The 12,494-nt window shown below is 34.1% G+C and overlaps 1 protein-coding gene and 1 pseudogene across 2 annotated transcripts in view; both read left to right on the forward strand.

The window, feature by feature from the left end:
• CEP85L (centrosomal protein 85 like) overlaps nt 1–12,494 on the forward strand; it is a 174,000-nt gene that overhangs the window by 132,853 nt on the left and 28,653 nt on the right. For both annotated transcript variants that reach the window (XM_021693553.1, XM_021693555.1), the window contains exons 7-10: nt 6,045–6,197; nt 8,382–8,536; nt 11,567–11,684; nt 12,207–12,257. In XM_021693553.1, coding sequence (XP_021549228.1) covers nt 6,045–6,197; nt 8,382–8,536; nt 11,567–11,684; nt 12,207–12,257 — 477 coding nt within the window. The remainder of the gene's footprint in view (nt 1–6,044; nt 6,198–8,381; nt 8,537–11,566; nt 11,685–12,206; nt 12,258–12,494) is intronic.
• Nucleotides 764–939, forward strand: LOC110583498 (annotated as a pseudogene).

Raw genomic sequence — 12,494 nt, forward strand, 5'->3', positions numbered from 1 at the left:
TGTTGCAATTCCATGTATTTTTTATTATATTTTGAAAAATTGAAGCATAATTTATATATAGTCAAATGTATAAATCTTAGGTGTTCAGTTTGGTATTACTGATAATATATAGCAGTATAACTGCTATCTAAATTAAGACACAGAGCATCTCAATCACCAGGGGTACCTGGCTGGCTCATTCAGTAGAACATGTGACTCTTGATCTCAGGGTCATGAGTTTGAGCCCCATGATGGGCATAGAGTTTACTTAAAAAAACAAACACTTCAGTCATCCAAGAAGTTCCCTTGTGTCTTCTTTCTAGTCCAGACTCCTTCCTCTTTCTGAAACACTGCCATCACCATAGATTAGTTTTGAAGCTTTTTGGACTTCATATAAATGGAGTCATACTGTATATATTCTTTTGTGTTGGTCTTCTTTCACTTAATATCTTTGAGATTTATTCTCATTGTTAAATGTATTCCTATCTACTGCTGAGTTGCATTCCATTATATAGATAGATCACAATGTATCTACTCTCTTGTTAATGGATATTTGATTTGTTTTCATTTGGGGGAAATTATGAATAAGGCTGCCGTGAACATTCTTGTGCCAGACATTTTTCATTTCTCCTGGATAAATTCCTAAGCGTGGAATTTCTGAGTCATACATTTCATAGGGTAAATGTTTAACTTATAAGAAACTATCTGAATTCTGCACATTTAGTGACCTTTCTGGGTTGGCCGTGTGGGTTGGGGCACCCTGAGCCAGTCGTCCTGTGCTGAGATGCTTCAAAGCCTTATTAAAAATGCTTAGATTCCTATGAAGCCCAACTATACCCAAGTTCACCAAGAGATTTGGGTAGGAATGATGTTGATGGGCTTAATCATTTATAAAATCAAGAGTGATGATAAAGAAGTGAAACTTTGAAATCTTCAAGTCCTGTGCCTGCTTATCATTAACCAGCTTTACCTGGAGTACACATCAGATGGAATGTCACCCTGGCTGTAAATTTCAGTAAGCTCTATTAGATGAGAGTGTGGCACATCACTGTACACTTGTGAAAGTGCTGTTTCCTTTGTGGTATGAATAAATGTACCTGTGAGATGCAAAGAAAAGGAAAAAAAAAAGAAAGAAACCTGAGTTCTTCTAGGGTTTGTATCATTTAACACTTCCACTATCAGTGTATGAGAGCCAGTTGCTCCACGTTCTCCCGGCCATTCTTCATAGTGTGGAGGACTGACCTTTCTAAAAGGAAGATCCAGTCATTTCACTTACATTACCCAGCAATGCCATCTCGATGTTGTCTTTAAAATAAGAATCAGGGCGCCTGGGTGGCTCAGTCGTGAAGCATCTGCCTTCGGCTCAGGTCATGATCCCAGGGTCCTGGGATCGAGCCCTGCATCAGGCTTGCTCCGCGGGAAGCCCACTTCTCCCTCTCCCACTCCCCCTGCTTGTGTTCCCTCTCTTGCTGTGTCTCTGTCAAATAAATAAAATCTTAAAAAAATAAATAAAATAAATCAAATCAAATAAGAATCAAATTCTTCCCATGGCCAGAAAGAGCCTGCATAAATATGTAACCTTAGGCTCTGTCAGTCTCCCTTGAGTACACTGTGTCATGGTGCAGTGCTTGTAGTTGCTTAAACAGGTCATGATTTGTTTCTGGTCTCAGAGTCTTGACACAGAGTTTCCTCTTGGCCTGATAAATACTTCACTGTCTCCTCCCACTACTCAGTCACCTATTTATTTTGTCAAGTCTCATCTTAAGTATCTTTCTCCTCCAACCCCTCCCTTCATAAGTTTAGAGCATTTTCTTCGTGTTTTTCCAGTGCTTAACACAATTTTGAATAATCATGATGTTTTAATATTTCTCTGTAAGCTCCAGGATGGCAGGGACGTATCTGTTTGTCACTGTAGTATATGTAGCACCAGCCATGGTGCCTGGCATATTGAATGAATGAATGAATGAATGTATGAATGCTTTCAAGTACATTTTTGCCAAGAGGGAAGAAAAGAGAGTGAGGTAAGCCCAGCAAAAGACTCTGGAAAGAATAATTAGAGATAATCAAAGATGTCAGAGGAGTGTATGATAGAGCAAATTCCTGAGATAAGTAGGGAAAGGTTGATTACAGATGCCAAGATGGAGGAATTACTTTTGGAAAAGAGGAATAGTCTCTCTGTGGAGTTAGGCAGTTGAGAATGGAAATGTGTAGAACAGAAAAATTAAGAAGGAAGGTTGGTGTAGATAGTAGAGTTTGTGTCAGAGGCCGGGAGATGATTTGAATTCTTGAAGGGAGTATAGATGCTAGTAAATAGAGTCATGGGTAATGCATCAACTGACCAGCATGTTAGGCCCACATGAGATTGGATTGCATTGTTTCCTGCTGCATTTCCTCTCTGTTATCCTGATCAAGACTAATACTACAACAGAAAAACATTTAATGTGATAATAACAACAATAGAATTGTATGTGCCAGACAGCATGTGAAGGTGCATTAGATACATTAGATACATTTTCTCATTTAATATTAACTAATCTTCACAAAAACCCTAAGGTGTAAATACTGTACCCCCATTTTTAAAAATGAGCTAATTGAAGCTTGGAGAAGAGTTGAGTAATTTGTCCGGTTGCATGTAGGTAGAAACTGTTGCAAAGCTAGGAGTAAAATTCAAGACCGTTTAATTCTACAGCCGATGCTTTGCTTCTAATAATAATTTATTTAAAAAAAAAAAAAACTTGGAGGAAAACATTTCCTTAGTAATCTGTTTTGTTCTAATTGTATTTAAAATGAAAAATACGTTCATTTGTAAACCTTTTCTGGAAACAGAGCCCTCCTATTACCTTCTAGGAATAATCTCAGTACTAAATAATATCTCCTCTAAAGGAAAAACCTAACCTTTTATAAATAGGAAAGATTTATTAGTGATACCTCATTTACCTGGAGGTAATTACTGGAGTTGATTTTAGTAATCAACGTGTTAAACTTGAAAGTTAAAAAAAAACACACAAAGAGCTTTTCATCAATGAAGAGGGCTAAAAGAAAAAACCCAAGACCCAGTAATTATGTGTGATCAACTTATAGTCAACAAATTGCATAAATAGTATCCAGTTGGAGAGTGTTGGCAGAGATTTGTGTCAAAGGCAGCAAGCTTGACTTGATAGCAAAAAAGACAGTTGACCAGCCAAAGAAAAAGAAGAAAACCAGGACATCATTGCATAGTATTAGACCTCATGACACCTATTCCATTGGCTGCTTTTGGAGGACATCATTGTGTCACACTTAAGACACTTAAAAAATTAAAAATAAATTAGGGAACCTTTAGTAAAAATAGGCTGGTTAGTTATTTCTGTAACTTACAGGGTCATTTGCTAAGGCAGGAGCAGGCTTTGTCAATGGGGAATCCAGGCACAGCTGGTTGCTAGAGAATTCATGGAAATCTGGTTCTGTGTAGTGTGGAAGAATTGAAAGAACACTGGCCTTTCAGTCAAATGATTTATATCTAAATCTCACCTCTGTCTCAGTGACTTGTGGCTAAGTTACTTAAGATCTCTGGACCTCATATTCAAAAAAGGAATTACTGTCTTTTTCAGAAAAATGTGTGTTCACATCCTCTGCTTAGTTTGTAATCATATTACTTGTTTTTTGGAGTTGAGTTGTGTAAGTTCTTTGTATGTTTTGGATATTAACTCTTTATTAGGTATATCATTTTCAACAGACATATGAAAAGATGCTAAGTATCACTAATCATCAGGGAAATTCAAATCAAAGCCACAATGAGATATCACCTTACACCTGTTGGAATAGATAAAATAAAAAATGTAAGAAACAACAAGTGTTGGTGAGGAGAAAAAAAAACCCTTGTGCACTGTCTGTAGGAATGCAAATTGGTGCAGCCACTGTGGAAAACAGTATGAAGGCTCCTTAAAAAATTAAAAATAGAATTACCATACGATCCAATAATTCCCCTACTGGGTATTTACCCAAAGAAAATGAAAACCCTAATTCAAAAAGATATATGCACTCCCGTGTTTATTGCAGCATTATTTACAATAGTCAAGATATGGAAGCAGCCCAAGTGTTTATCAGTAAATGAATGGATAAAGAAGATGTGGTATATGTAAACACCACCGAATATTCCTCAGCTGTAAAAAAGAATGAGATCCTGCTGTTTACAATAGCACGGATGGACATGGGAGTATAATGCTAAATGAAAGAAGTCAAAGAAAGACAGATAGCATATGATTTCACTCATATATGGAATTTAAGAAATAAAACAAATGAACAAATAAAGAAAAAAGAGAGAAACCAAAAAACAGACTCATACAGAGAACAAACTGGTGGTTACCTGAGAGGCTGTGGGGGCGGGGGGTGGTGGTGGTAAAAAGATAAAGGGGATCAAGAGTACACTTATTTTGATGAGTACTGAGTAATGTATGTATAGAATGGTTGAATTATTATATTGTACACCTGAAACTAAAATAGCACTGTATATTAATTATACTTCAGTGAAAAAAGAGAGAAAAAGGGGGAAAAAGGGAATTGTATTATGTGGTCTTGCAGGTCATTATCAGGGTCAACAGTCTGTGAGTTCTGTTAGATCACAAATTGTCACACCAGCACACCAGCCTTTAATCCCGAGAAATCTCCAATAAATAATAGGATTTGTCAGTTTTACCAGCGTTGCTTCTTACCCAAGGTAATAAATGGATCCTAATGTTATTGATGGAATGAATAGATAAAATGAGATGTGGTTTGTTTTTCTAATTGAAGTTGTTTTAATACAATTTGTTGTACATTGGACTTGAAAAAAATTCAATAAGGTATGAAAGAAGCTATATTGTGCAAAGTGTTAGCTTTAATAAAATTTGGGAGAGTAAACCATTATACTACCAATTACTGGCCCTTATTTCCCCTGGTGTATGTGGGAAAAGCCTGTAAAAATATTTTAGAACCCTGTAAGTTTCTAAATTTTGGAAGACTGGTAAGTTAAGGTGAATAAGAATCTGGAGTTTACTTTTTAGGTATTTATTTGTAGTACACACATTATTTATAATTGAGCTGAAATATTAAAGAACTTTGAATATATGATATGAAATTTAAAAATAATATTTTTCAAGTAGAAATGTGAAAAAAATTAGTGCATAGATCTGAGGTTTAACCTACACAAATTGGGATTTACTAGAATCATGTACTGTATGTGTTCTGTAGTAGGTGTTCAATTAACAAATTCCATCAATCCTAAAATGACATCAGTGGTACAGCACACCTTTATTATATGTAATTTTGAGAAAGAAAATATGTTGCATGTTCAATTATGACATAACATAATACCTTAACAGTAGTCTTGGCTTGAGGTATGGATTGGTCTTACTAGTGCCCTTATTTCTTCCAAAGTATCTGGTAATTTTGGTAAGTTCTCCTGGCTTTGACTGTGTTTCTTGAGTACATGACAAGCAGTTTCTTAGCAAGTTAGTAACAAAACAGCTTTAATTGCTTGTTTTAGGTATCTTCCTTTCTTAAGTCACATAAAACATTTGGATGTAGCTTTGTAAGAAATAAGGAATTGGAGTCCTCTCTCCGAAAATGAGTATTTGCTTCACTGATTTTATAATTATACCCTGTGGCTCTGTTTCTTTGTCTTTCTGGATACTCAGTAACTGTTTTCAACACCAAATTATAATGTAATGTTTTTAAGGTAATTTAAACATCATTTAAACTCAGCACATATTTGCAACATGTACACACGGTTGAAATGACAGAGATAATCGGAATAGCTTTGACCAAGTGTGCTCATGTGCTGGCAATAGAAACTATCATTACTGCTAGCTGGTCCACTGCAGTGTATAGGAGGCCATCAATTGTAAAAGCAGACAAACACAAATTTCAAAACTCTTGACTTCAGTGATACGAAAATTTGTAAAAATGTGAATCTTAGAATTGATGGATTAAGGTGAATCTTACCTGAGTTGGTGGTAGCCTTAACTATATCCTAGAACTGTTGGTTTTGTTATTATTATTTTTTTAATGCCACAAAGCCCCTGAAGATTCATAATCTTTTTCTTTAGCTTAAAACCAGAGATAGATATATCAGTAGCCTGAAAAAGAAATGCCAGAAGGAATCTGAACAAAACAAAGAAAAGCAGAGAAGAATTGAGACCTTGGAAAAGTATCTGGCTGATCTTCCAACTCTAGATGATGTACAGAGTCAGAGTCTACAGGTAACATGAACTAAAATGCTCATCTTAGTATATGTGCTGCCGAAGCAAGCACATAAAATGCTCATCTTTAAATAACATGAAAACCTACTACTTTCTTAAGTTGATCCTTTGGAAATTTCATAATTTTTATAATTTAAAATTTTAGTTACATGTTTGGCTAATTATGTTAAATCTATGTGTTTAATTGCTGTTTTGAGGATTAGCTTCAATTAGAATTTTGTTTATTTAAGCATGAGTTTGTCTTTCTTATTAATACATGATTACCTTCCTAAGAAACCTGTGTTAACTTTTTACTTAACATCTACTCTAAAAGGTAATTTCTAAACCAGTCTAACAGCCCCATTTCATACACACATGGGTGTACCACAGTTCTGACTTTACCCAATATTCTCTGTGATCCACCAAAGCTCAACAAGACCTTTTTTTTTTTTAACCATCTTTCCAGATATTTGATTTGTTTTCATTCTTCTTAACCTTTCCATAAATTCTTACATCTTAGTCTGTGGTCTCCATTCACTCCTCTGACTTCTTCTGACCATTTTTCTTTCTAACAATACCTCTGGTGAGTCTTTTGAGTCTTTTCTACCAACTCTGGTGAAGCCCGTCTTCTTGAAATCTTATTTATAAATCTGTTAAACCTATTCTTCAGTCTTTTCTCAGTTTTTCTCATCATGAAATTCTCAACCTCAGCACTATTGACATTCAAGGGTGGATAATTTTTCATTTGGGATTCTGTCCTGTGCATTGAAGGATGCTTAACAGCATTTCTGGCCTCTGCCTACTAGATGCCAATAGCACTGCTCCTACCCTCCTCCCTCCCCAAAACCAAAAATGTCTATAAACATTTCCAAGTATCTCCTGGGGGAAGAAATCACTCTCAGTTGAGAATCATTGGTTTAATCCGTGGAGTGTCATTGTTGTATAGACTCTAGACCTAGAATGGATTCTCTGTCTATATTAATTTATAAAGTATAAGACTAAGAGAGGATAATGTCAGAAAAGAACTAAAGAAGTACCACAGGAGTTTGTATGAGCAGGAACAGAGAGGAATATAGATATAAAAACATGTGTTCATATTACTTTATACCCATTAGGTTGACCAACATAAAAAAACAAAACAAAACAAAAAGCATTGGTGACAATGTGGAGAAATTAGAATCCTTGTGTACTGTTGGTGGGAATGTAAAGTGGTATAGCCACTATGGAAAACCGTGTTTCCTCAAAAAATTATCATCAGTTTGCCTTCTGGGTAAAAGAATTGAAAGCAAAGTCTCAAACAGACGTTTGTACATGACATATGCTCATAATAACATTATTCACAGTAGCCAAAAGGTGGAGGCAACCTAAGTTTCCACTGATGGGTGAATGGATAAAATGTCACATACATATAATTCAGATATAAAAAACAATGAAGTTCTGAAACATGGATAAACCTAAATACATTGTGCTAAGTGAAATAAGCCAAACACAAAAAGATAAATACTGTACGAAGTACCTAGAGTGGTCAGATTCATAGCGACGGAAGGTCAAAGTGTGGTGCTGGAGGCTGAAGGCAGAGCTGGAAAGGGAGTTGTTAATAAGCATAAAGTTTGTTTTGAGTTCGGTGATTCATCGAACAACAGTGTGAATGTACTTAAACACTATGGAACTGTACATTTAAACATGGTTAAGATGGTAAATTTTGTTATGCATATTTTACCATAATTAAAAATAAAATTTTAAAAATACCCCCAATTGAGATCATTTACCTTTCTCCGTCTTCTAGAAGTTCCTTTTTTTCTTTTTTTTTAAGATTTTATTTATTTTAGAGAGTGAGAAAGCGAGCATGGTGGGGGAGAGGCAGAGAGAGAAGAGAATCTTAAGCAGACTCCACACTGAGTGCAGAGCCTGAGGCTGGGCTCAATCCCAAGACCCTGAGATCATGACCTAAACTGAAACCAAGAGTTGGTTGCTTAACTGACTGCAACACCCAGGCACGCCTGTCTTCTAGAAATTTCTGACCCCATTTTTCTCCATAATCTCATTCTCCTAGCTCCCATTACACACAAAAGAGGAAATAAAGTATTATTAAATACTCTAGATAAAGTATAGTGTGATTTTAACCACAAGCCTGTTAATTGAGAACACTGTAACAGTTTCTAGTAGAAACACATTTAATATTCTATGTGTTATGAATTTTCTTAGCTTCAGGTTCTAGAAGAAAAAAATAAGAATTTGCAAGAGACTCTCCTAGATATGGAAAAAAAACTTGAAGAGATCAAAAAACAGTGTCAAGAAAAAGAGGCACAGCTAATATGCCAGAAAAAGAAAGAAAAGGAGTTGGTAACTACAGTTCAGAGGTAAGAAAACCTTTCCTAATTTTTTATGCTTACTTTTGTTATTCATATTTCTCATAAAGCATTTCACTTAAAATGCATTAATTTGTAGTTATTACTATATTGTTATCTTAAAGATGTACTCTTTAAAACTGTAAGTATTACGTCATTGAAACAGGTTGTCTCGGCTGTGATTTCACATCTTAATGCAATATCCTGACATCTTGCCAAAGGTTTTAGATGAGAATAGTTAAAATCTACCCCCCATCAAAAAAACCCCACCAATTGAAAACTGAAAGTATTAACACAGTCTGATGGCTTTGCCAAAAAATAGGTACAAATTCTAGATAATAAAGAGGGCAGTCAAATACTCAAACCGCACTCCTTAATGTGATAGATTAAAGTGAAGTAATCGGCCCCCATTTTAACTTACTGCAGAGCAGCAGGTATGGCCATTTTGCCAAGTACCTTCCAAGTTTACTCACATATCTTGCCTCATGGTACTCTTCTCTTTTAAATTAATACAGTTAGAATGACAGGGAATATCACTTGTTAGTACATTTAGCTAATGTGTTTAAGCTGGAAAATTAATACTGGATTCCTGAAAAACCTAGAGAACTGTGTTATATATGCATCTACATGTACTCTCTGTTTTATAAAACTTAAACCTTAATAGATAATCAACTATTAATAGATAAAACTATCCAGAAGAATAAGACAATAAAGCAACAAAACTAAATTTAAGAAATACACTCTTCATGCTTTTACCAATTGTGTGTAATTCTAATCAAAATCCATCTGATAATTCCACGTTAATATTGCTTTACTACTTTGAAAGTTTTATATATGCCTCGTCTACTCTTTTCCTTAGATTTCAGTACAGAAAACCTCTGATTCTGGGACAATTTAGTCTTTCAGGGTTTCTAATCTTAGCTGCAAAAAATTCATATACTTTTAACTTTACTTTTATTTTCACCTTATTTTCTGCTTTCTTATTCTTTAAATTTCCTTTCCATAACTCCACATCTTATATTCTGTTGTCTAGTCTCAAAACAGCTTCCTCACCTCCACTTACTCAACCATATATTCTTTTTCTTTCATCTTAGCTGAAGTGAGAAGAGGTAATGTATCTGTTCTGTTTTATGGGGCATTTTGATCACACCTCAGGCTATGCCATTTTATGAACAGAATTGGAAACACCTGAAAATAATTTGAATGTTTGTTTTGCTCCATTGTGTGCTTTTACATATTTAATATATTATACTTTCTCTTTTTTTATTTAGATTTTCTCTTTCATTAGGTTTTTAGAGAACATTGAGCCTAGTACTATTGATTAGAAAGACTTAGTACAGTGCATTTCAGAATCCATGTTTCATTTCTTTACCTCAATACTCTCTGATATGACAGCATCCCAGAAAATTTCTCTTGAATTCAAATAGATGTAAAGGATCAAAGAAGGTCTTCTGTAATTCTTCAGTACTTACATGGCTCTGGTGTTGCTTGACTGTGGAGGTTGGGGTGTTATTTCAGCTTCCTCAGCTATATGATAAAGTATTCCTTGGTTCCAGAAGAACTTCAGATGTACATGTGACTGTGAATTATATTACATTTATCTGTGCCTATATAATATTTCTAAGTTAATTGCTTTATGAATATATATAAGAACTTCTGGTATTTAAAAGTCAGATTAAAATTTTCCATTAGAAATAAAAATGGAAGCAAAATATATGGATGGGGTCCCTAATAATGCAATAGTCGATACCTTCAGTATTCAAGAGATTACTTTTCTAAGTGAGCATGCTTCGTAACATAAATGAGAATGTGTATGTGAAAGAAGACTTGTATTTTTTCATTACAGAGTACACTGTTCCCTTCTCATAGCTGGTTCATTTTTTAAAAAACCTAAATATAATTTATTTCTCTTGGAATGTTATAAATACGTAGAAGTAGTGTCTTGTCCCTGAATTGAGGGGAAAAAACTTATCCTGAAATAGAAATGATGTATTTTTCACTTTTAGACTGAAAAAGCAAATACTTTTATGATAAGTAAAAACATTACAAAGCAGTACACTGCGTTCATAATACATAAAAAACTTCTCTGGTGCCATTATTTATTAACTTTAGAAGCCCTTATTGTGCCATGTTAAGACTGCCAATTCTTTTTTAAGATTGTCAGTTCTTTATCCAGAATCTAGATAATGGCATTTCTTTAACTTTTTTTTTGAAAGAGAGAGAAAGCACAGGAAAGCCATAATATTTGAAAGAAGAAAGACAATGAAAATAACAAAACCCCAACTATAGGAAGTCTGCAGCTCTTGAATATTATAATCTAGAGTAGAACTATTCCTAGGTGTCTTTCTGTTTTGATTTTGGTCATTATTGTTAATGGCGTAGTTCCTTTTAACCAAAACATGACTATTCTTTCTTTCTCAAGACTAAAACCTTTTAATCTTTTATATATAATGTACCAAAAGGGTTTCCTTTTGTTGTTTCCTCTTCTGCATTGCAACTCTGTGCCATGAATAGCATGAGAAACTATTAGGTAAAGTAGTAAATAGATTGCTGCTCTTACTAATGAAGGAGAAATGTAATTCTACTGGTTTTAGCAACAACTGTCCTTATGAACAAACTTTTGTTGAGCTCAGAATGAAGGTAAAAGACATGTGTCCTTATTCTTGGGTTCCCTAACACATTCATCTTAATCAAGAAACTCTGCTTTTGGGGGAGAAGGAAAGAACAGGATTTAGATTGCAGAGCTCACATTAGGGTCATGAGGAACTTCATTAGGGCCTAAGGATGTCATATACTAAGCAACTTTTGATTCTGATCGCAAATCTGCCATTTCTGAAAAGATGATCAGCTTCCATTATATTTCTTACTTGTATGAAATGTAGGTACTCAGGTGTATTCATGTAGGCTGTAGGTCTCGATTATTGCCTGATTAAAAAATAACTGTCGATCCTAAGAAGGGACTTCATTTATGTTGAAGTCATCTACCAAAATCAGCACACAGAGTGGATTTTCTTTATCTAATTGTCTTTCTAAAACATACAGCTTGCAGCAAAAAGTAGAAAGATGCCTTGAAGATGGAATTCGCCTTCCCATGTTAGATGCAAAACAGCTTCAGAATGAAAATGATAATCTGAGAGAACAAAATGAGAATGCTAGTAAGGTCAGTTCATGTCTTTGATAATAAATGTGAGATCTATATTATGTTGGATGAGTGTGTATAGATATATAAGCTATACACACTCATTTTATTTTATATTTTTGGTAATAATAGCTTAGTTTGAACTTTTTATTTAGAAAGAAAGTGACACTTTAAGTAAATTTAAATAATTAAAATTTTGTAAAAGCCAAACTAAGGAAATTATATTACTTTTTAGCAAAACGAAAGGATATCTTTTCCTTCCTAAATTATTGAATGTCTGTTTCAAAGTTATTTTTATAAATTGCAGAGTTTTATCAAGAACCAGAGGAAGACTTTTGCAGTTTTATGTATGTGTGATCTAAATCCTATGTCTATTTAAAGGATACTTGGTATGAATACTTTTGTAAAAAAAAAAAAATCAAACCCTGATTTTTAAAAGATAAATTCATTATTTCCTATGCTTTTGTTTTCTTAAAATATTGGTGCTTTTAAAAAGTGATGGAAAAAATTTTGATTCACACTGATCTATTTCCTGTGTTTTAGATAATAGACAGCCAACAAGATGAGATTGAAAGAATGACTGTAGAAATTCAGGTAAGGAATGTTTTGTGCATATTTTAATTTAGCTGTGTGCTGATTTACTCTTAATGGCTGTATAACCTAAAAGATACTAAAGCATATATGTCTTTATATGAAAGATTAATAGCACTTGAAGTTGCAAATTCTTTAATATTAATCTTTTACATTTTTAGAATGAAAATGCTACTTGTTAAATCAGTTATTAAAAAAATCTTGAAATTGTTCTCTTTTTACCTTACCTTTTTACCTTAC

This window comes from Neomonachus schauinslandi, chromosome 8, assembly GCF_002201575.2.
Source record: "Neomonachus schauinslandi chromosome 8, ASM220157v2, whole genome shotgun sequence".
In the NCBI taxonomy this organism is placed as follows: domain Eukaryota; kingdom Metazoa; phylum Chordata; class Mammalia; order Carnivora; family Phocidae; genus Neomonachus; species Neomonachus schauinslandi.